The sequence below is a fragment of the Petromyzon marinus genome, assembly GCF_048934315.1.
Source record: "Petromyzon marinus isolate PM22_M1 ecotype Great Lakes invasive population chromosome 84 unlocalized genomic scaffold, UKy_Petmar_22M1.pri1.0 chr84_unloc.2, whole genome shotgun sequence".
Taxonomy (NCBI): domain Eukaryota; kingdom Metazoa; phylum Chordata; class Hyperoartia; order Petromyzontiformes; family Petromyzontidae; genus Petromyzon; species Petromyzon marinus.
This window is the reverse complement of record NW_027422639.1, coordinates 421,440-449,111: the sequence shown is the minus strand read 5'-3', so window position 1 is coordinate 449,111 and position 27,672 is coordinate 421,440. Positions and strand designations below refer to the sequence as shown.

The 27,672-nt window shown below is 51.2% G+C and overlaps 1 protein-coding gene across 1 annotated transcript in view; it reads left to right on the top strand.

The window, feature by feature from the left end:
• Positions 1–27,045, top strand: part of RMND1 (required for meiotic nuclear division 1 homolog) — a gene marked incomplete at its 5' end in the record, with an annotated part of 53,200 nt that extends 26,155 nt beyond the window's left edge. The window contains 4 exons of the mRNA XM_032944032.2: positions 6,529–6,605; positions 12,291–12,405; positions 15,779–15,895; positions 25,603–27,045. Coding sequence (XP_032799923.2) covers positions 6,529–6,605; positions 12,291–12,405; positions 15,779–15,895; positions 25,603–25,632 — 339 coding nt within the window. The remainder of the gene's footprint in view (positions 1–6,528; positions 6,606–12,290; positions 12,406–15,778; positions 15,896–25,602) is intronic.
• Between the last annotated feature and the right edge of the window lie 627 nt (positions 27,046–27,672).

Sequence of the window (27,672 nt, the reverse complement as noted above, 5' to 3'; positions counted from 1 at the left end):
ATCACTACTACCACCATCCAGTCAATCCCAGAGGTACCACCACTACTACCACTACCACCACTACCACCACTACTACCACTACTACCACCATCCAGTCAATCCCAGAGGTACCACCACTACCACTACTACATCACTACTACCACTACTACCACTACCACCACTACCACCACTACTACCACTACTACCACCATCCAGTCAATCCCAGAGGTACCACCACTACTACCACTACCACCACTACCACCACTACTACCACTACTACCACCATCCAGTCAATCCCAGAGGTACCACCACTACCACTACTACCATCACTACTACCACCATCCAGTCAATCCCAGAGGTACCACCACTACTACCACTACCACCACTACTACCACTACTACCACCATCCAGTCAATCCCAGAGGTACCACCACTACCACTACTACCATCACTACTACCACCATCCAGTCAATCCCAGAGGTACCACCACTACCACTACTACCATCACTACCACTACTACCACTACCACCACTACCACCACTACTACCACTACTACCACCACTACTACCACTACTACCACCATCCAGTCAATCCCAGAGGTACCACCACTACCACTACTACCATCACTACTACCACTACTACCACTACCACCACTACCATCACTACCACTACTACCACTACCACCACTACAACCACTACTACCACTACTACCACCATCCAGTAAATCCCAGAGGTACCATCACTACCATCACTACCACTACCACCACTACCACCACTACTACCACCATCCAGTCAATCCCAGAGGTACCACCACTACCACTACTACCATCACTACTACCACCATCCAGTCAATCCCAGAGGTACCACCACTACCATCACTACCACTACTACCACCACTACCATCACTACTACCACTACCACCACTACCATCACTACCACTACTACCACTACCACCACTACCACCACTACTACCACTACTACCACCATCCAGTCAATCCCAGAGGTACCATCACTACCATCACTACCACCACTACAACCACTACTACCACTACTACCATCCAGTCAATACCAGAGGTACTACCACTACCACCACTACTACAACTACTACTACCACTACAACCACTACTACTACTACCACTACTACCACTACTACCATCCAGTCAATCCCAGAGGTACCATCACTACCACTACTACTACTACCATCACTACCACTACTACCATCGCTACCATCACTACCACTGCTACTACTACCACTACTACAACTACTACTACTACCACTACTACCATCACTACCACTACCACCACTACCACCACTACTACCACTACTACCATCCAGTCAATCCCAGAGGTACCATCACTACCACTACCACCACTACTACTACAACTACTACAACTAATACTACCATCACTACCACCACCACTACTACCACTACTACAACTACTACTACCACCATCCAGTCAATTCCAGAGGTACCATCACCACCACTACCACCACTACCACCACTACCATCACTACCACCACTACCACCACTACCATCACTACCACCACTACCACCACTACCATCACTACCACCACTACCACCACTACTATCACTACTACCACTACCACCATCCAGTCAATCCCAGAGGTACTACCACTACCATCACTACCACTACTACAACTACTACTACTACCACTACAACCACTACTATCACTACTACCACTACTACCACCATCCAGTCAATCCCAGAGGTACCACCACTACCACTACCATCACTACTACTACAACTACTACAACTAATACTACCATCACTACCACCACCACTACTACCACTACTACAACCACTACTACCACTACCACCATCCAGTCAATGCCAGAGGTACCACCACTAACATCACTACCATCACTACTACTACTACCATCACTACCATCACTACTACTACTACCATCACTACCACTACTACAACTACTATTACTACTACCACCATCCAGTCAATTCCAGAGGTACCACCACTACCATCACTACCACTACTACCATCACTACCATCACGACTACCACCACTACTACCACTACTACCACCATCCAGTCAATCCCAGAGGTACCACCACTACCACCACTACCACTACCATCACCACTACCACCACTACTACTACTACCACTACCACCACTACCATCATCACTACCACTACTACTACCACTACTGCCACCATCCAGTCAATCCCAGAGGTACCACCACTACCACCACTAACATCACTACCATCACTACCACCACTACTACCACTACCATCACCACTACCACTGCTACCATCACCACCATCACGACTACCACTACCACCACTACCACCACTACCACTACCACCACTACTACCACTACTACAACTACTACTACCACTATCACCACCATCCTGTCAATCCCAGAGGTACCACCACTACCATCACCACTGCCACCACTACTACCACTACTACCACCACTACCACTATCACCACTACCATCACTACCACTACTACCACTACTACAACTACCACTACTACCACCATCCAGTCAATCCCAGAGGTACCACCACTACCACTACTACCACTACCACCACTACCATCACTACCATCACCACTACTACTACCACTACCACCACTACCACCACTACCATCACTACTACTACTACTACAACTGCCACTACTACCATCACCACCATCACTACTACTACTACCACTACTACTACCACTTCTACCACCATCCAGTCATTCCCAGAGGTACCGCCACTACCACCATTACCATCACTACTACCACTACCACCACTACCATCACCACTACTACTACCACTACCACCACTACCACCACTACCATCACTACCACTACTACCACCACTACCACTATCACCACTACCACTACCACCGCTACCATCACCACCTTCACTACTTCCACCATCCAGTCAATCCCAGAGGTACCACCACTACCACCACTACCACCACTACTACCACTATTACTACTGCTACTACCACTACTGCCACTACTACTACCACCACTACCATCACTACTACTACAACAACTACTACTACCACTACCATCACTACTACTACTACTACCACTACTACCACTACTACAACTACTACTACCACTACTACCACCATCCAGCCAATCCCAGAGGTACCACCACTAACATTACTACTACCACTACCATCACTACTACCATTACCACCACTACCATCACTACTACCACTATTACATCACTACTACTACTACAACTACTACTACCACTACCATCACTACCACTACTACCATTCAGTCAATCCCAAAGGTACCACCACTACCACTACTACCACCACTACCACTACTACCACCACTACTACCACCAATACTACCACCATCCAGTCCATCCCAGAGGTACTAACACTACCACCACTACCACCACTACCACCACTACTACCACTACCATCACTACCATCACTACCATAAATATCACTACCACCACTACTACCACCATCCAGTCAATCCCAGAGGTACCACCACTACCACCACTACTACCACTACCACCACTACTACCACCACTACTACCACTACCACCACTACCATCACTACTACCACTACCACCACTACCACTACTACTACCACCACTACCACCACTACTACCACTACCACCACTACCATCACTACTACCACTACTACCATCACTACTACTACTACAACTACTACTACCACTATCATCACTACCACTTCTACCATTCAGTCAATCCCAGAGGTACCACCACCACTACTACAACCACTACTACCACTACCACCATCCAGTCAATCCCAGAGGTACCACCACTACCACCACTACTACTAATACTACCACTACTACTACTACCACTACTGCTACCACCACTACCACCGCTACTACCAGTACCACCACTACCACCACTACTACCACCACTACTACCACCATCCAGTCCATCCCAGAGGTACTACCACTACCATCACCACTACCACCACTACCATCACCACTACCACCACTACCATCACTACCACCACTGCAACCACTACTACCACTACTATAACTACTACTACAACTACCATCACTACCACTACCACCACCATCCAGTCAATCCCAGAGGTAGCTACACCACTAACACCACTAACACCACCACCACTAACACCACCACCACCACTAACACCACCACCACTAACACTACCATTACCACCACCACTACTACCACCACCACTACCACCATTCAGTCAATCCCAGTGGGTCTCTGAGTAGTCTGTGGGTGTCTATGAGTAGTCTGTGAGTGTCTATGAGTAGACTGTGGGTGTCTATGAGTAGTCTGTGGGTCTCTATGAGTAGTCTGTGAGTGTCTATGAGTAGTCTGTGGGTGTCTATGAGTAGTCTGTGGGTGTCTATGAGTAGTCTGTGGGTGTCTATGAGTAGTCTGTGAGTGTCTATGAGTAGTCTGTGAGTGTCTATGAGTAGTCTGTGGGTGTCTATGAGTAGTCTGTGAGTGTCTATGAGTAGTCTGTGAGTGTCTATGAGTAGTCTGTGGGTGTCTATGAGTAGTCTGTGGGTCTCTATAAGTGGTGTGTGGGTCTCTATGATTAGTCTGTGGGTGTCTATGAGTAGTCTGTGAGTGTCTATGAGTAGACTGTGGGTGTCTATGAGTAGTCTGTGGGTCTCTATGAGTAGTCTGTGAGTGTCTATGAGTAGTCTGTGGGTGTCTATGAGTAGTCTGTGGGTGTCTATGAGTAGTCTGTGGGTGTCTATGAGTAGTCTGTGGGTGTCTATGAGTAGTCTGTGAGTGTCTATGAGTAGTCTGTGAGTGTCTATGAGTAGTCTGTGGGTGTCTATGAGTAGTCTGTGAGTGTCTATGAGTAGTCTGTGAGTGTCTATGAGTAGTCTGTGGGTGTCTATGAGTAGTCTGTGGGTCTCTATGATTAGTCTGTGGGTGTCTATGAGTAGTCTGTGGGTGTCTATGAGTAGTCTGTGGGTGTCTATGATTATTCTGTGGGTGTCTATGAGTAGTCTGTGGGTGTCTATGAGTAGTCTGTGGGTGTCTATGAGTAGTCTGTGAGTGTCTATGAGTGGTGTGTGGGTGTCTATGAGTAGTCTGTGGGTGTCTATGAGTAGTCTGTGGGTGTCTATGAGTAGTCTGTGGGTGTCTATGAGTAGTCTGTGGGTCTCTATGATTAGTCTGTGGGTCTCTATGAGTATTCTGTGGGTGTCTATGATTAGTCTGTGGGTGTCTATCAGTAGTCTGTGGGTGTCTATGAGTGGGTGTCTATGAGTAGTCTGTGAGTGTCTATGATTAGTCTGTGGGTCTCTATGATTAGTCTGTGGGTCTCTATGAGTGGTCTGTGGGTGTCTATGAGTAGTCTGTGGGTGTCTATGAGTAGTCTGTGGGTGTCTATGAGTAGTCTGTGAGTGTCTATGAGTAGTCTGTGGGTGTCTATGATTAGTCTGTGGGTGTCTATGAGTAGTCTGTGGGTGTCTATGAGTAGTCTGTGGGTGTCTATGAGTAGTCTGTGAGTGTCTATGAGTAGTCTGTGAGTATCTATGAGTAGTCTGTGGGTGTCTATGAGTAGTCTGTGAGTGTCTATGAGTAGTCTGTGGGTGTCTATGAGTAGTCTGTGGGTGTCTATGAGTAGTCTGTGGGTGTCTATGAGTAGTCTGTGGGTGTCTATGAGTAGTCTGTGAGTGTCTATGATTAGTCTGTGGGTGTCTATGATTAGTCTGTGGGTGTCTATGAGTAGTCTGTGGGTGTCTATGATTAGTCTGTGAGTGTCTATGAGTAGTCTGTGGGTCTCTATGAGTAGTCTGTGGGTGTCTATGATTAGTCTGTGGGTGTCTATGAGTAGTCTGTGGGTGTCTATGATTAGTCTGTGAGTGTCTATGAGTAGTCTGTGGGTCTCTATGAGTAGTCTGTGGGTCTCTATGATTAGTCTGTGGGTGTCTATGAGTAGTCTGTGGGTGTCTATGAGTAGTCTGTGGGTCTCTATGAGTAGTGTGTGGGTGTCTATGATTAGTCTGTGGGTGTCTATGAGTAGTCTGTGGGTGTCTATGAGTAGTTTGTGGGTGTCTATGATTAGTCTGTGGGTGTCTATGAGTAGTCTGTGGGTGTCTATGAGTAGTCTGTGGGTGTCTATGAGTAGTCTGTGGGTCTCTATGATTAGTCTGTGGGTCTCTATGAGTAGTCTGTGGGTCTCTATGAGTAGTCTGTGGGTGTCTTTAAGTGGTGTGTGGGTCTCTATGAGTAGTCTGTGGGTGTCTATGAGTAGTCTGTGGGTGTCTATGAGTAGTCTGTGGGTGTCTATGAGTAGTCTGTGGGTCTCTATGAGTAGTCTGTGAGTGTCTATGAGTAGTCTGTGGGTCTCTATGAGTAGTCTATGGGTCTCTATGAGTGGTGTGTGGGTGTCTATGAGTATTCTGTGGGTCTCTATGAGTAGTCTGTGAGTGTCTATGAGTAGTCTGTGGGTGTCTATGAGTAGTCTGTGGGTGTCTATGAGTAGTCTATGGGTCTCTGTGAGTAGTCTGTGGGTCTCTATGAGTAGTCTTAGGGTCTCTATGATTAGTCTTAGGGTGTCTATGGGTCTCTATTGCAGCAGCTGAAATCTGGCCACGCTGTGAGATTGTCAAGGGCCGAGGTGATGAAGAAGATTGGACAACTCTTCTCTCTGAGGTGACCATCATCATCACCATCATCACTATCACTACCATCATCACCACCATCATCACCATCATCACCACCATCTTCACTATCATCATCATCACCACCATCATCATCACCATCATCACTATCACTACCATCATCACCACCATCATCACTATCACTACCATCATCACCACCATCATCATCACCATCATCACCATAATCACCATCACCACCACCATCACCACCATCACCACCATCACCACCACCATCACCACCATCACCACCATCACCCACCATCATCACCACCATCACCATCATCACCACCACCATCACCACCATCATCACCATCACCACCATCACCACCACCATCACTATCACCACCACCATCACCACCACCATCACCACCACCATCACCATCATCACCATCATCACCACCACCATCACCACCACCATCACCACCAACATCACCACCATCACCACCATCACCATCATCACCACCACCATCACCACCATCACCACCATCATCATCACCACCATCATCATCACCATCATCATCACCACCATCACCACCATCATCATCACCACGACCATCACCATCACCACCACCATCACCACCATCACCACCATCACCATCATCACCACCATCACCACCATCACCATCACCACCACCATCATCACCACCACCACCACCATCACCACCATCACCACCATCATCACCATCACCACACCATCACCACCATCACCACCATCATTATCACCATCACCATCACAGCCATCATCACCACCATCATCACCATCACCATCATCACCACCATCACCACCATCACCACCATCATCACCACCATCACCACCATCATCATCATCATCACCACCATCACCATCATCACCACCATCACAGCCATCATCACCATCATCACCACCATCACCACCATCATCATCACCACCATCACCATCATCACCACCATCACAGCCATCATCACCACCATCACCACCATCACCACCATCACCATCATCATCACCACCATCACCACCATCATCATCACCATCATCACCACCATCACCACCATCACCATCATCACCACCATCACCAGCATCACCATCATCATCACCACCATCACCACCATCACCACCATCATCATCACCATCATCACCACCATCACCACCATCATCATCACCACCATCATCATCATCGCCACCATCATCATCATCACCATCATCACCACCATCATCATCATCACCACCATCATCATCATCACCACCATCATCATCACCACCATCATCATCATCACCACCATCAACAACAACAACAACCGCCATTCGCCACTAAGTGGCGGTGACGTCACCACGACGCTTGTGCCAGGCTATGTGCACCTTGAGGCCACGTGAAGTGTCGAACGCCCGCTGGCAGGAGGTCACGGGGCAGACCCAGGTGCCACGGGTCGACTGACTGAGATGACTGGCTGATGCACCACCTGTGCCCCCTACTGTGCCAACCTGCTGTGCTTTAGCCACCCGGCGCTCCGCTCGTTGTTCTGAGCGTCGCTCCTCCGCCCTCCGTTGTTGTTGGAGGGCGACTGCCTCCAACTGCCCAGTAGCATCCTTCACGAGCCTCCTCCACAGAGGCCGATCTTGACACCGCTGGTACCAGTCATCGGCAAGTCCACTCAGCTCCACGTCCTCCTGTACCACATCACTCCATCCCTTCTCTAGCCCGTGCCGCGCCCGCTTAGCCCCCTCAATCCGGCCAAACAAAAGCTGTTTCGGCATGCGGTGGCTGGGCATGCGGGCTACATGACCCAGCCATCGCAGCCTTGCCTGCCGGAGGAGCTCACCGATGGGACCCTGCCCAGATCCTTCAAGGATTTGTGAGCTCCTCACACAATCCAGTCTGGTTAAACCCAGGATGGATCGTAGGCAGGCCAGCCTAAATGTTTCTAACCGGCGAAGATGTTCCATTAGGGGGGTCCACGTTTCGCAAGCGTAGAGAAGGGAGGGAATGACCGTGGCCGAGAAGACCTGAAGCTTAGTGCGGAGCGACAGACCAGGTAGCTTCCACACAGCGTTACGCAACCGATGAAAAGATATTGCCGCTCGACTGATTCGGAGTGAGACCTCTGCTGTTAAACTGGAGCCAGTCATAAGCACACTGCCCAGGTATGCGAAACTCTCTACTCTCTCCACAACTGCCCCATCACCGATTGGGAGTTGTGGGGGTGGAGTGTCCGATGGTACAAAATACCCAGGCAGGTGCTTAGTTTTGGTGGGGCTGATGGTAAGGCCCCACCTCTTAGTGGCACGCTCCAGTCTCAGCAGCAGCGTCTCCAACTCCTCCTCTGACTGAGCAGCTATTACCAAGTCATCAGCATACATAACGTGGTTGAGCAATAGGGAGCCATCCCTTGACCGCACCCGGGCATCGATTAGCCTCCCATTATATCTGTACCATATGGAGATTCCCCCGGTACAGCTATTGAAGGCTTCACGAACTACGTGGTCAAAATAGATGTTAAATAATGTGGGAGCCAGAGGACATCCCCGTCGCACCCCAAGGTGTACAGGGAATGGCTCTGACTCCCGGCCACGTAGTTTTACCCTGGCCCGCTCACCATCATGAAGGTCCTTAATGATCGTGAGCAGAGGGTCAGGTACTCCAAAAGCACGAAGAACGACCCAGAGCCCAGGCCTACTGATGGTATCATAGGCCTTGACCAGGTCAATAAAGCAGAGATGTAGGTCTTGTTGGAATTCCCTACACCTCTGCTGTAGCAGACGGACAGAAAATATGGCATCTGTGCAGGACCGCCCTTTCCTGAAACCGCATTGGGGCTCCGCAAGCCTCTCCTCAGCGTGCCTGGCAAGGCGATGCTGAATAATCCTTGCCAGGACCTTTCCCGGCACACTGAGGAGTGAGATGCCCCTGTAGTTGTTACAGTCTGTGCGGTCCCCCTTCTTAAAAAGGGGGACCACCAGGGCATCCTTCCAATCCTGCGGAACCCGTCCAGTGGTCCAGACTGTTGTTATGATGTCATATAGGGCAGTCTGTGCACAAACGCCACCCTCCCTCAGCATTTCGCTTGGGAGATTATCTCTGCCCGCTGCCTTTCCTGGTCTCAGACTCCGGATCGCCTTCAATACTTCCTCAGCAGATGGCACCTCAGCCAGCCACTCACAGGGGGTGACTTCATCCAATATTTGAGGCACCGCAGCCTCAGCAGGGTCATCCTCACTTTGTGCCACGATGTTTTCCTGGCTGAGGGATTTTCCCTCCCCCAGGACCTCACAGAAATGCTCAGCAAATCTGCGAACCTGTTCCTGGGGGTCGGAAATTGGATCACCGTTTTTTCCCCTAATGATGGTAATAGGTGTGGCGCTGCAGGTTACTTTTTTGATGGAGTTAAATAGAGATTTGTGATCACGGGCCACTGAGGCAGACTCCATCTCCTCAGCAACCCGCGACCACCACCCATCCTTGCAGCGCCTCACGGCTCTCCGAACCTCCGAGCGAAGGCTGCGGTAAGCCTCCTCATTCTCTGACGTGGGATTCTGTAGCCGATGGCAGTGGGCCTGTCGCTTTTTCTCAACCATCCTGAACAACTCCTCTGTCATCCAGGGTGTCTGGGGAGGTCTGGACCGCGTACCCAAAGCAGCCATTGCAGCTGCATGAGTCACAGTCCTAAACCTCGCCCATTTACCCTCGACATCAGGAGGAGTCGGGGACGATGCCAATCCCAGTCGCAAGCGATGATGAAATTCTCGCTTGCAACTTTCATCAGATAACTGAGACCAGGCCACTTTAGGTTGGAATGGGGTCCTGGGTGTACACCCACCACCGGAGTGGAAGAATGGCAGGCGCATCTTACAGATGACTAGTCGATGGTCAGAGGGCAGATCAGCTCCACGGTAGGTCCTGGTGTCAAGGACATGGGCTCGCATTCGCTGGTCCGTCACTATGTAGTCCAGCAGATGTTCTTGCTTGGACCCGGCATGCATCCATGATGTTGTGTGGATGCGCCGATGCCGGAACAGCGTGTTGGTAATTACAAGCCCATGGGCTGCACAAAAATCTAGCAGCCTCCTACCGTTGTTATTGAGCTGATCTGGCCCATGCCCTCCAATCACTCCAGACCAGGTGCCAGTATCATGACCAACTCGGGCATTGAAGTCACCCAACATGATGACTCTATCCCGAGGGGCCACTTTAGCCAGCACCTGTGACATCCCTCCACGGATGTTCATCTTCGGTGGGGGCATAAGTAACCACGACCACCATTCCTCGCCTCCGGTTGATGGGAAGGCGAGCCCAAAGTAGCCTGGGGCTTACAGCTTCCCACACCTCACCGCCACGCTCCCACGCCCCCTTCATTCTTTTGTTCAAAAGAAGACCCACACCCTGTTGTTTGGCAGTCTGCTGCCCCGAGTAGAGGACTGTCCACCCCTCATGGTGGCAGGAGCCAGAGCCGGTCCACCGGACCTCCTGAATGCCGCATAGATCCAGGCGGTACCGGTCCAGCTCCCGACAGAGGAGTGGCAGCCTCTCCTCTGCAGTGAGCGTTCGAACATTCCACGTGGCCACCCATAGTGGCTTTTCGTTGTTTCTGGAGTAGCCCCGAGGGTAGGTATTCAATCTCCTGGCTCCGCCAATTGGGGTTTGGCCAGGAGACGTCATAGACGCCTGGCCCCCCGGGGCCTCCGGCACAAGCTTATTAGTTACATATTTCAGTTTAATTCGTGGTTTCGTGGTAATTAATTGAAGGTGGAGGGGTTACCAGCCCCTCGCACCCGTCCAGAGCCCCCGTTTAGCCCCTGTGGTGGACACATATGCCATGAGGGGAGGAGCCAATCAAAATTGGATCTCCCCCCACAGCGCTGTCCACGACAGAGTTGCCCGTCCGGCACCGCGAGGAGGTAGGGGGTTGTTTTGCCGGACACCACCATCATCACCATCATCACCACCATCACCACCATCATCATCACCACCATCATCATCACCACCATCATCATCATCAGTACCTTCAGAGACGCATAGACTCACTACACACAGTTCTCCTGCTGCTGCTACTCCTACTGCTGCTACTCCTACTGCTACTACTGATACTTCTGCTATTGATACTTCTGCTACTGCTACTACTGCTGCTACTCCTACTGCTACTACTGCTACTACTACTACTGATACTTCTGCTACTACTACTGCTGCTACTACTGCTGCTACTACTGTTGCTACTACTACTGCTGCTACTACTGCTACTACTACTGCTGCTACTACTACTGCTACCATTGCTGCTACTACCACTGCTACTACTACTGCTGCTACTACTACTGCTACTACTGCTACCATTGCTGCTACTACTACTGCTACTACTACTGCTACTACTACTACTGCTACCACTGCTACTACTACTGCTACTACTACTACTGCTACTACTGCTACTACTACTGCTACTACTACTACTACTGCTGCTGTTGCTACTACTACTACTGCTGCTGTTGCTACTACTACTACTGCTACTACTACTACTGCTACCACTGCTGCTGTTGCTACTACTACTACTGCTGCTGTTGCTACTACTACTACTGCTACTACTACTACTGCTACCACTGCTGCTGTTGCTACTACTACTACTGCTGCTGTTGCTACTACTACTACTACTGCTACCACTGCTACTACTGCTACTACTACTGCTGCTACTGCTACCACTGCTGTTTGTGCTCCAGACACCGGATCAACCTCAGCTCTGATCTGCTCCTCACTCCGGACTTCTACTGGGACCGGGAGGAGCTGGAGTCTCTGTACGAGCAGACGAGCCAGTTCCTAAGTATCGCACGTCGTGTACGGGTAGCTACCGTGGGGGAGACACGGGGGGACACGGGGGGGAGACACGGGGAGACACGGGGAGACACGGGGAGAGACACGGGGAGACACAGGGAGACAGGGAGACACGGGGAGACACGGGGGGGGAGACACGGGGAGATACGGGGAGACACGGGGGGGAGACACGGGGAGACACGGGGAGACACAGGGGGGAGACACGGGGAGACACGGGGAGACACGGGGAGACACGGGGAGAGACGGGGAGACACAGGGAGAGACACGGGGAGACACGGGGAGACACGGAGAGACACGGGGAGACACGGGGAGACACGGGGGGACACGGGGGGAGACACGGGGGGAGACACGGGGGGAGACACGGGGGGAGACACGGAGAGACACGGGGAGACACGGGGAGACACAGGGGGGGAGACACGTGGGGAGACACGGGGAGACACGGGGAGACACGGGGAGACACAGGGAGACACGGGGAGACACGGGGAGACAGGGGGAGACAGGGGGAGACACGGGGAGACACTGGGGGGAGACACGGGGAGACACAGGGGAGAGACACGGGGAGACACGGGGAGACACGGGAAGACACTGGGGGGAGACACGGGGAGACACAGGGGGGAGACACGTGGGGAGACACGGGGAGACACGGGGAGACATGGGGAGACAGGGGGAGACACGGGGGGACACGGGGAGACACGGGGAGACACCGGGGGAACAGGGGGAGACACGGGGACCCACGGGGGGGGAGACAGGGAGACACGGGGAGACACAGGGAGACACAGGGGGGAGACACGTGGGGAGACACGTGGGGAGACACAGGGAGACACGTGGGGAGACACGGGGAGACACGGGGAGACACGGGGATACACGGGGAGACACGGGGAGACAGGGGGAGACAGGGAGAGACACGGGGAGACACGGGGAGACACGGGGAGACACAGGGAGACACAGGGAGAGACACGGGGAGACACAGGGAGACACGGGGAGACACGGGGGGGGAGACACGGGGAGACACAGGGAGACACGGGGGGGAGACACGGGGAGACACGGGGAGACACAGGGAGACACGGGGAGACACAGGGAGACACGGGGAGACACGGGGAGACACGGGGGGGAGACACGGTGAGACACGGGGAGACACAGGGAGACACGGGGAGACACGGGGAGACACGGGGAGACACAGGGAGACACGGGAAGACACGGGGAGACACAGGGAGAGACGCGGAGACACAGGGAGAGACAGGGGGGAGACACGGGGAGACACGGGGGGGGGGAAACACAGGGAGACACGGGGAGACACGGGGAAACACGGGGAGACACGAGGAGACACAGGGAGACACAGGGAGACACAGGGCGACACGGGGGGAGACACAGGGGAGACACAGGGGGGAGACACGGGGAGACACAGGGAGACACAGGGGGGAGACACGGGGGGGAGACACGGTGAGACACGGGGAGACACATGGAGACAAGGGGAGACACGGGGAGACACGGGGAGACACAGGGAGACACGGGGAGACACGGGGAGACACGGGGGGGGGGGAGACATGGGGAGACACGGGGAGACATGAGCATCTACTGCTACTACTACTGCTGCTACTACTGCTGCTGCTGCTACTACTGCTACTACTACTACGGCTACTACTACTGCTGCTACTACTACTGCTACTACTGCTACTACTACTGCTGCTACTGCTACTACTACTGCTACTACTACTGCTACTACTGCTACTACCACTACTGCTGCTACTGCTACTACTACTGCTACTACTACTGCTACTACTATTGCTGCTACTACTGCTGCTGCTACTACTGCTACTACTACTGCTGCTACTACTGCTACTACTACTACTGCTACTACTGCTACTGCTACTACTACTGCTACTACTACTACTGCTACTACTGCTACTACTACTGCTGCTACTACTGCTACTACTACTGCTACTACTGCTACTGGTGCTACTACTACTACTACTGGTGCTACTACTACTGCTGCTACTACTACTACTGCTACTACTACTGCTACTACTGGTGATACTACTACTGCTACTACTACTGCTGCTACTACTGCTACTACTGCTGCTACTGCTGCTACTACTGCTACTACTACTGCTACTACTGCTACTGGTGCTACTACTACTACTGCTACTACTGCTACTGGTGCTACTACTACTACTGCTGCTACTACTACTGCTACTACTATTACTGCTGCTACTGCTGCTACTACTACTGCTACTACTGCTACTACTACTGCTACTACTACTGCTACTACTACTGCTGCTACTACTACTGCTCCTACTACTACTGCTACTACTACTACTGCTGCTACTACTGCTACTACTACTGCTACTACTGCTACTACTACTCCTACTACTACTGCTACTACTACTACTGCTACTACTACTGCTACTACTACTGCTACTACTGCTACTACTACTGCTGCTACTACTGTGCCTACTACTACTGCTGGTACTGTTACTGACTGCTACTACTACTACTGCTACTACTACTACTACTGCTACCACTGCTACTGTTGCTACTACTACTACTGCTACTACTACTGCTACTACTACTGCTACTACTACTGCTGCTCCTACTACTACTACTACTGCTGCTACTACTGCTCCTACTACTACTGCTACTACTACTGCTGCTACTGCTACTACTGCTACTGCTACTATTACTGCTACTATTACTACTGCTGCTACTGCTGCTACTGCTACTGCTGCTACTATTACTGCTACTATTACTGCTGCTACTGCTACTACTACTACTGCTACTATTACTGCTACTATTGCTACTGCTGCTACTGCTACTATTACTGCTACTATTACTGCTGCTACTGCTACTACTGCTGCTACTATTACTACTGCTACTATTACTGCTGCTACTACTGCTACTGCTGCTACCACTACTACTGCTACTACTGCTGCTACTGCTGCTACTGCTACTATTACTGCTGCTGCTGCTACTACTGCTACTACTACTGCTACTACTACTGCTACTACTACTGCTACTACTGCTCCTACTACTACTACTGCTCCTACTACTACTGCTGCTACTGGTGCTACTACTGCTACTGCTACTATTACTGGTGCTACTACTGCTACCATTACTGCTACTGCTGCTACTGCTACTATTACTGCTGCTACTGCTACTATTACTGATGCTACTGCTGCTACTGCTACTACTATTACTGCTGCTACTACTACTGCTACTATTATTGCTGCTACTGCTGCTACTACTACTACTAATATTACTGCTGGTACTGCTGCTACTGCTACTACTGCTACTACTACTACTGCTACTACTACTAATACTACTGCTGGTACTGCTGCTACTGCTACTATTACTGCTGCTACTGCTGCTGCTGGTGCAGGTGATGAACGAGAAACTGAAGCATTGCACAGACCTCACGGATTTGATGCGCTCCCACTTGGCGGAGAAGCACGGCCTGAGACTCGAGTGGATGATCGTCCTCCTCATCGCTGTAGAGGTGATGGACATCACTACCATCACCTCCACTATCATCACTACCATCACCACCATCACCATCACTACCATCACTACCATCACCATCATCACCATCACTACCATCATCACCATCACGAGTGGATGATCGTCCTCCTCATCGCTGTGGAGGTGATGGACATCACTAACATCACTAACATCACCATCATCACCATCACCACCATCACCATCACTAACATCACTACCATCACCTCCACCATCATCACTAACATCACCATCATCACCATCATCACCGTCACGAGTGGATGATCGTCCTCCTCATCGCTGTAGAGGTGATGGACATCACTACCATCACCATCATCATCACTACCATCACTACCATCATCACCATCATCACCATCACTACCATCACTACCATCACCATCATCACCATCACGAGTGGATGATCGTCCTCCTCATCGCTGTAGAGGTGATGGACATCACTAACATCACCTCCACCATCATCACCATCACTAACATCACCATCATCACCACTAACATCACCATCACCACTAACATCACCACCATCACCATCACTACCATCACCACCATCATCACCATCATGAGTGGATGATCGTCCTCCTCATCGCTGTAGAGGTGATGGACATCACTACCATCACCATCATCACCATCACCACTAACATCACCATCACCACCATCACCATCACTACCATCACCTCCACCATCATCACCACTAACATCACCATCACCATCATCACCATCATCACTACCATTATCACCATCATCACCACTAACATAACCATCACCACCATCACCACCATCACCATCATCACCATCACTACCATTACCACCACTAACATCACCACCATCACCATCACTACCATCACCATCACCACCATCACGAGTGGATGATCGTCCTCCTCATCGCTGTAGAGGTGATGGACATCACTACCATCACCATCATCACCATCACTACCATCATCACCACTAACATCACCATCACCACCATCACCATCACTACCATCACTACCATGATCACCATTATCACCACTAACATCACCATCACCACTAACATCACCATCACTATCATCACTACCATCATCACCATCACGAGTGGATAATCGTCCTCCTCATCGCTGTAGAGGTGATGGACATCACTACCATCACCTCCACTATCATCACCATCATCACCGTCATCACCACCATCAACACCATCATCACCATCACCACCATCATCATCACCACCATCACCACCATCACCATCACGAGTGGATGATCGTCCTCCTCATCGCTGTAGAGGTGATGGACATCACCATCATCATCACTACCATCATCACCATCATCACAATCATCACCATCACCACCATCATCACCATCATCACTGTCACGAGTGGATGATCGTCCTACTCATAGCTGTAGAGGTGATGGACATCACTACCATCACCTCCACCATCATCACCACTAACATCACCATCACCACCATCATCACCGTCACCACTAACATCACCATCATCACCATCACCAGCATCATCACTACCATCACCATCACCACCATCACTACCATCCCTACCATCACCACCACCATCACTACCATCATCACCATCATCACCATCACGAGTGGATGATCGTCCTCCTCATCGCTGTAGAGGTGATGGACATCACTACCATCACCTCCACCATCATCACCACTAACATCACCATCACCACCATCACCATCACTACCATCACTACCATCACCACCATCACGAGTGCATGATCGTCCTCCTCATCGCTGTAGAGGTGATGGACATCACTACCATCACCATCATCACCATCACCACTACTAACATCATCACCATCATCACCACTAACATCACCATCACCACCATCACCACCATCACTATCACTACCATCACCATCATCACCATCACGACCATCACTACCATCATCACCATCACGAGTGGATGATCCTCCTCCTCATCGCTGTAGAGGTGATGGACATCACTACCATCACCATCATCATCACTACCATCACTACCATCATCACCATCATCACCATCACTACCATCACTACCATCACCATCATCACCATCACGAGTGGATGATCGTCCTCCTCATCGCTGTAGAGGTGATGGACATCACTAACATCACCTCCACCATCATCACCATCACTAACATCACCATCATCACCACTAACATCACCATCACCACTAACATCACCACCATCACCATCACTACCATCACCACCATCATCACCATCACGAGTGGATGATCGTCCTCCTCATCGCTGTAGAGGTGATGGACATCACTACCATCACCATCATCACCATCATCACCATCACCACTAACATCACCATCACCACCATCACCATCACTACCATCACCTCCACCATCATCACCACTAACATCACCATCACCATCATCACCATCATCACCATCATCACTACCATCATCACCATCATCACCACTAACATCACCATCACCACCATCACCACCATCACCATCATCACCATCACTACCATTACCACCACTAACATCACCACCATCACCATCACTACCATCACCATCACCACCATCACGAGTGGATGATCGTCCTCCTCATCGCTGTAGAGGTGATGGACATCACTACCATCACCATCATCACCATCACTACCATCATCACCATCATCACCACTAACATCACCATCACCACCATCACCATCACTACCATCACTACCATGATCACCATTATCACCACTAACATCACCATCACCACTAACATCACCATCACTATCATCACTACCATCATCACCATCACGAGTGGATAATCGTCCTCCTCATCGCTGTAGAGGTGATGGACATCACTACCATCACCTCCACTATCATCACCATCATCACCGTCATCACCACCATCAACACCATCATCACCATCACCACCATCATCATCACCACCATCACCACCATCACCATCACGAGTGGATGATCGTCCTCCTCATCGCTGTAGAGGTGATGGACATCACCATCATCATCACTACCATCATCACCATCATCACAATCATCACCATCACCACCATCACGAGTGGATGATCGTCCTCCTCATCGCTGTAGAGGTGATGGACATCACTACCATCACCTCCACCATCATCACCACTAACATCACCATCACCACCATCACCATCACTACCATCACTACCATCACCACCATCACGAGTGCATGATCGTCCTCCTCATCGCTGTAGAGGTGATGGACATCACTACCATCACCATCATCACCATCACCACTACTAACATCATCACCATCATCACCACTAACATCACCATCACCACCATCACCACCATCACTATCACTACCATCACCATCATCACCATCACGACCATCACTACCATCATCACCATCACGAGTGGATGATCCTCCTCCTCATCGCTGTAGAGGTGATGGACATCACTACCATCATCACCATCATCACCATCATCACCATCATCACTACCATCACCATCATCACCATCACTACCATCATCACCATCACGAGTGGATGATCGTCCTCCTCATCGCTGTAGAGGTGATGGACATCACTACCATCACCTCCACCATCATCACCACTACCATCACCACCATCACCATCATCACCATCACGAGTGGATGATCGTCATCCTCATCGCTGTAGAGGTGATGGACATCACTACCATCACCTCCACTATCATCACCATCATCACCGTTACCACTAACATTACCATCACCACCATCACCATCATCACCATCACGACCATCACTACCATCATCACCATCACAAGTGGATGATCCTCCTCCTCATCGCTGTAGAGGTGATGGACATCACTACCATCACCTCCACTATCATCACCATCATCACCGTCACCACTAACATCACCATCACCACCATCACCATCATCACCATCACGACCATCACTACCATCATCACCATCACGAGTGGATGATCGTCCTCCTCATCGCTGTAGAAGTGATGGACATCACTAACATCACTAACATCACCATCATCACCATCACTACCATCATCACCATCATCACCATCATCACCATCACTACCATCATCACCATCACGAGTGGATGATCGTCCTCCTCATCGCTGTAGAGGTGATGGACATCACTACCATCACCTCCACCATCATCACCACTAACATCACCATCACCACCATCACCATCACTACCATCACTACCATCACCACCATCACGAGTGCATGATCGTCCTCCTCATCGCTGTAGAGGTGATGGACATCACTACCATCACCATCATCACCATCACCACTACTAACATCATCACCATCATCACCACTAACATCACCATCACCACCATCACCACCATCACTATCACTACCATCACCATCATCACCATCACGACCATCACTACCATCATCACCATCACGAGTGGATGATCCTCCTCCTCATCGCTGTAGAGGTGATGGACATCACTACCATCATCACCATCATCACCATCATCACCATCATCACTACCATCACCATCATCACCATCACTACCATCATCACCATCACGAGTGGATGATCGTCCTCCTCATCGCTGTAGAGGTGATGGACATCACTACCATCACCTCCACCATCATCACCACTACCATCACCACCATCACCATCATCACCATCACGAGTGGATGATCGTCATCCTCATCGCTGTAGAGGTGATGGACATCACTACCATCACCTCCACTATCATCACCATCATCACCGTCACCACTAACATCACCATCACCATCATCACCATCACGACCATCACTACCATCATCACCATCACAAGTGGATGATCCTCCTCCTCATCGCTGTAGAGGTGATGGACATCACTACCATCACCTCCACTATCATCACCATCATCACCGTCACCACTAACATCACCATCACCACCATCACCATCATCACCATCACGACCATCACTACCATCATCACCATCACGAGTGGATGATCGTCCTCCTCATCGCTGTAGAAGTGATGGACATCACTAACATCACTAACATCACCATCATCACCATCACTACCATCATCACCATCATCACCATCATCACCATCACTACCATCATCACCATCACGAGTGGATGATCGTCCTCCTCATCGCTGTAGAGGTGATGGACATCACTACCTCCACCATCACCACCATCACTACCATCACCTCCACCATCATCACCATCATCTTCACTACCATCACGAGTGGGTGATCGTCCTCCTCATCGCTGTAGAGGTGATGGACATCACTACCATCACCATCATCACCACTAACATCACCATCACGAGTGGATGATCGTCCTCCTCATCGCTGTAGAGGTGATGGACATCACTACCATCACCATCATCACCATCACTACCATCACCTCCACCATCAACACCATCACGAGTGGATGATCGTCCTCCTCATCGCTGTAGAGGTGATGGACATCACTACCATCATCATCACTACCATCACCTCCACCATCATCACCATCACGAGTGGATGATCGTCCTCATCACTGTAGAGGTGATAGACATCACTAACATCACCATCATCATCACTACTAACATCACCACCACTACCATCACCATCACGAGTGGATGATCGTCCTCCTCATCGCTGTAGAGGTGATGGACATCACTAACATCACCATCATCACCATCACTACCATCATCACCTCTACCATCACCATCATCACCATCATCACTACCATCATCACCACCATCACCATCATCACCACCAACACCACCATCATCACTACCATCACCTCCACCATCAACACCATCACGAGTGGATGATCGTCCTCCTCATCGCTGTAGAGGTGATGTACATCACTACTATCACCTCCACCATCATCATCAGCATCACTACCATCAACACCATCACTACCATCACCACCATCATCACCATCACCACCATCATCACCACCATCACCACCATCACCACCACCATCACCACCATCACCACCACCATCATCATCACCACCATCACCACCACCATCACCACCATCAGCACCATCACCACCATCACCACCATCAACACCATCATCACTATCACGAGTGGATGATCGTCTTTCTCATCGCCCTAGAGGTGATGGACATTGCTACCATCACTACCACCATCACCATCACTACCATCACCACTACCATCACTACCATCATCACCAGCACCAGCATCACCACCATCACCACTACCATCACTACCACTATCATCATCACTACCATCACTACCATCATGACCACCACCACCATCACCACCACCATCACCACCACCACCACCACCACGTGTGTATCTATGTGTGAGTGTGTCTATGTGTGTCTGGCAAAACAACCCCCTACCTCCTCGCGGTGCCGGACTGGCAACTCTGTCGTGGACAGTGCTGTGGGGGGAGGTCCAATTCCGATTGGCTCCTCCCCTCATGGCGTCTATGACCACCACAGGGGCTAAACGGGGGCTCTGGACGGGTGCGAGGGGCTGGTAACCCCTCCACCTTCAATTAATTACCACGAAACCACGACTAAATTATCTAACTAATAAGCTTGTGCCGGAGGCCCCGGGGGGACAGGCGTCTATGACGTCTCCTGGCCAAACCCCAATTGGCGGAGCCAGGAGATTGAATCTCAACCCTCGGGGCTCCTCCAGAAACAACGAAAAGCCACTTCGTGTGGCCACGTGGAATGTTCGAACACTCACTGCAGAGTTGAGGCTGCCACTCTTCTGTCGGGAGCTGGACCGGTACCGCCTGGATCTCTGTGGCATTCAGGAGGTCCAGTTGACCAGTTCTGGCTCCTACCTCCATGAGGGGTGGACAGTCCTCTACTCGGGGCAGGAGACTGCCAAACAACAGGGAGTGGCTCTTCTTTTGAACAAAAGAATGAAGGGTGCGTGGGAGCGTGGCGGTGAGGTGTGGGAAGCTGTAAGCCCCAGGCTACTTTGGGCTCGCCTTCCCATCAACCGGAGGCGAGGAGTGGTGGTCGTGGTTACTTATGCCCCCACCGAAAACGAACATCCGTGGAGGGATGCAGGCAAAGCCGAAGAGTCAGATGCCTTCTATGACCTCCTGTCACAGGTGCTGTGACTAAACTGGCACCTCGGGATAGAGTCATCATGTTGGGTGACTTCAATGCCCGAGTTGGTCATGATGCTGGCACCTCGTCTGGAGTGATTGGAGGGCATGGGCCAGATCAGCTCAATAACAACGGTAGGAGGCTGCTAGATTTTTGTGCAGCCCATGGGCTTGTAATTACCAACACGCTGTTCCGGCATCGGCGCATCCACACAACATCATGGATATATGCCGGGTCCAAGCAAGAACATCTGGTGGACTATATAGTGAAGGACCAGCGGATGCGAGCCCATGTCCTTGACACCAGGACCTACCGTGGAGCTGATCTGCCCTCTGACCATCGACTTGTCATCTGTAAGATGCGCCTGCCAGAGAATGAGGAGGCTTACCGCAACCTTTGCTCGGAGGTTCGGAGAGCCGTGAGGCGCTGCAAGGATGGGTGGTGGTCGCGGGTTGCTGAGGAGATGGAGTCTGCCTTAGTGGCCCTTGATCACAAATCTCTATTTAACTCCATCAATAAAGTAACCTGCAGCGCCACACCTATTACCATCATTAGGGGAAAAAGTGGTGTTCCAATCTCCGACCCACAGGAACAGGTTTGCAGATTTGCTGAGCATTTCTGTGAGGTCCTGGGGGAGGGGAAACCCCTCAGCCTAGAAAACATCGTGGCACAAAGTGGGGATGACCCTGCTGATGCTGCGGTGCCTCAAATTTTGGAAGAAGTCACCCCCTGTGAGTGGCTGGCTGAGGTGCCATCTGTTGAGGAAGTACTGAAGGCGATCCGGAGTCTGAGACCAGGAAAGGCACCGGGCAGAGATGATCTCCCAAGCGAAATGCTGAGGGAGGGTGGCGTTTGTGCACAGACTGCCCTATATGACATCGTAACAACAGTCTGGACCACTGGATGGGTTCTGCAGGATTGGAAGGATGCCCTGGTGGTCCCCCTCTTTAAGAAGGGGGACCGCACAGACTGTAACAACTACAGGGGCATCTCACCCCTCAGTGTGCCGGGAAAGGCCCTGGCAAAGGATTATTCAACATCGCCTTGCCAGGCATGCTGAGGAGAGGCTTGCAGAGTCCCAATGCGGTTTCAGGAAAGGGCGGTCCTGCACAGATGCCATATTTTCCGTCCGTCTGCTACAGCAGAGGTGTAGGCAATTCCAGCAAGACCTACATCTCTGCTTTATTGACCTGGTCAAGGCCTATGATACCATCAGTAGGCCTGGGCTCTGGGTTGTTCTTCGTGCTTTTGGAGTCCCTGACGCCCTGCGCACGATCATTATGGACCTTCATGATGGTGAGCGGGCCCGGGTAAAACTACGTGGTCGGGAGTCAGAGCCATTCCCTGTACACCTTGGGGTGCGACAGGGATGTCCTCTGGCTCCCACATTATTTAACATCTATTTTGACCACGTAGTTCGTGAAGCCTTCAATAGCTGTACCGGGGGAATCTCCATTTGGTACAGATATAATGGGAGGCTGATCGATGCCCGGGTGTGGTCAAGGGATGGCTCCCTATTGCTCAACCACGTTATGTATGCTGATGATTTGGTAATAGTTGCTCATTCTGAGGAGGAGTTGGAGACGCTACTGGAGCATGCCACTAAGAGATGGGGCCTTACCATCAGCTCCACCAAAACTAAGCACCTGCCTGGGTATTTTGTACCATCGGACACTCCACCCCCACAACTCTCAATCGGTGATGGGGCAGTTGTGGAGAGAGTGGAGAGTTTCCCATACCTGGGGCAGTGTGCTTATGACCGGCTCCAGTTTAACAGCAGAAGTCTCACTCCGAATCAGTCAAGCGGCAATATCTTTTCATCGGTTGCGTAACGCTGTGTGGAAGCTACCTGGTCTGTCGCTCCGCACTAAGCTTCAGGTCTTCTCGGCCATGGTCATTCCCTCCCTTCTCTATGCTTGCAAAACGTGGACCCCACTAATGGAACATCTTTGCCGGTTAGAAACATTTAGGCTGGCCTGCCTACGATCCATCCTGGGTTTAACCAGGCTGGATTGTGTGAGGAGCTCACAAATCCTTGAAAGATCTGGGCAAGGTCCCATCGGTGAGCTCCTCCGGCGGGCAAGGCTGCGATGGCTGGGTCATGTAGCCCGCATGCCCAGCCACCGCATGCCGAACAGCTTTTGTTCGGCCGGATCGAGGGGGCTAAACGGGCACGGCACGGGCTAGAGAAGAGATGGAGTGATGTGGTACAGGAGGACGTGGAGCTGAGTGGACTTGCCGATGACTGGTACCAGCGGTGTCAAGATCGGCCTCTGTGGAGGAGGCTCGTGAAGGACGCTACTGGGCAGTTGGAGGCAGTCGCCCTCCAACAACAAAGGAGGGCGGAGGAGCGATGCTCACAACAACGAGCGGAGCGCCGGGTGGCTAAAGCACAGCAGGTTGGCACAGTAGGGGGCACAGGTGGTGCATCAGCCAGTCATCTCAGTCATCTCAGTCATCTTAGTCATTTGAGCGGTGGCACTTGGGTCTGCCCCGTGACCTCCTGCCAGCGAGCGTTCGACACTTCACGTGGCCTCAAGGTGCACATGGTCTGGCACAAGCGTCGTGGTGACGTCACCGCCACTTAGTGGCGAATGGCGGGTTTTGTTGTTGTGTCTATGTGTGTGTCTATGTGTGTGTGTTTCTCTATGTGTGTGTGTTTCTCTATGTGTGTGTGTCTAGTTGTGTGTGTTGTTGTTGATGTTGTTGATGTTGTTGTTGATGTTGTTGTTGTCTTGCAGGTTCTTTTCGAGGTGGTTCGAATGTTTTGAAGGCCACGGACACAAAGACAAAGATCCCCCAGGTAGCCTGTTGCAGGTTGTAGGGGCAAGTGCTGTTAGTAGCGAGTAGCAGCACCTACACACAGAGACAAAGATTCCCCAGGTAGTCTCTAACAGGCTGTAGGGGCAAGTGCTGTTAGTAGCGAGTAGCAGCACCTACACACAGACAAAGATCCCCCAGGTAGCCTCTAGCAGGCTGTAGCGAGTAGCAGCAGCGCCTATGAAAGTCAGCACCACGCCCTACACACAGTGACACCACACACAGACACACAGACACACACGCAGACACACACAGACACACAACAACACTCAACAACCGCCATTCGCCACTAAGTGGCGGTGACGTCACCACGATGCTTGTGCCAGGCTAGGTGCACCTTGAGGCCACGTGAAGTGTCGACGCCCGCTGGCAGGACGTCACGGGGCAGACCCAGCAGGTGCCACGGGTCGACTGACTGAGATGACTGGCTGATGCACCACCTGTGCCCCCTACTGTGCCAACCTGCTGTGCTTTAGCCACCCGGCGCTCCGCTCGTTGTTCTGAGCGTCGCTCCTCCACCCTCCGTTGTTGTTGGAGGGCGACTGCCTCCAACTGCCCAGTAGCGTCCTTCACGAGCCTCCTCCACAGAGGTCGATCTTGACACCGCTGGTACCAGTCATCGGCAAGTCCACTCAGCTCCACGTCCTCCTGTACCACATCGCTCCATCTCTTCTCTAGCCCGTGCCGCTCCCGCTTAGCCCCCTCGATCCGGCCAAACAAAAGCTGTTCGGCATGCGGTAGCTGGGCATGCGGGCTACGTGACCCAGCCATCGCAGCCTTGCCTGCCGGAGGAGCTACCAGGTAGCTTCTAGCAGGCTGTAGGGGCAAGTGCTGCGAGTAGCGAGTAGCAGCACCTACACATACACAGACAAAGATCTCCCAGGTAGCATCTAGCAGGCTGTAGGGGCTAGTGCTATTAGTAGCGAGTAGCAGTACCTACACACACAAAGATCCCCCAGGTAGCATCTAGCAGGCTGTAGGGGCAAGTGCTGTCAGTAGCGAGTAGCAGCACCTACACACACAGACAAAGATCCCCCAGGTAGCCTCTAGCAGGCTGTAGGGGCAAGTGCTGTTACTAGCGATTAGCAGCACCTACACACACAGAGGGGGTGGGTGGCTACCAGCACCACCCCCGGCCGCCTTTGTCTCACAGACACACAGACACACAGACACACACACACACACACGTTACCTGTATAAAATATACCTGAGAGCCAGAAATCATTATGATTGAGAGGGGGTCAAATACTTATTTCCCTCATTAAAAAATGAATCTATTTATAACATTTTTGACATGCGTTTTTCTGGATTTTGTTGTTGTTATTCTGTCTCTCACTGTTTAAATAAACCTAACATTAAAATTATAGACTGATCATTTCTTTGTCAGTGGGCAAACGTACAAAATCAGCAGGGGATCAAATACTTTTTTCCCTCACTGTATGGGACCTTGCCCAGATCTTTCAAGGATTTGTGAGCTCCTCACACAATCCAGCCTGGTTAAACCCAGGATGGATCGTAGGCAGGCCAGCCTAAATGTTTCTAACCGGCGAAGATGTTCCATTAGGGGGGTCCACGTTTCGCAAGCGTAGAGAAGGGAGGGAATGACCGTGGCCGAGAAGACCTGAAGCTCAGTGCGGAGCGACAGACCAGGTAGCTTCCACACAGCGTTACGCAACCGATGCAAAGATATTGCCGCTCGACTGATTCGGAGTGAGACTTGTGCTGTTAAACTGGAGCCGGTCATAAGCACACTGCCCAGGTATGGTAAGTTGTCTACTCTCTGCACAACTGCCCCATCACCGATTGGGAGTTGTGGGGGTGGAGTGTCCGATGGTACAAAATACCCAGGCAGGTGCTTAGTTTTGGTGGGGCTGATGGTTAGGCCCCACCACTTAGTGGCACGCTCCACTCTCAGCAGCAGCGTCTCCAACTCCTCCTCTGAGTGAGCGGCAATTACCAAATCATCAGCATACATAACGTGGTTGAGCAAT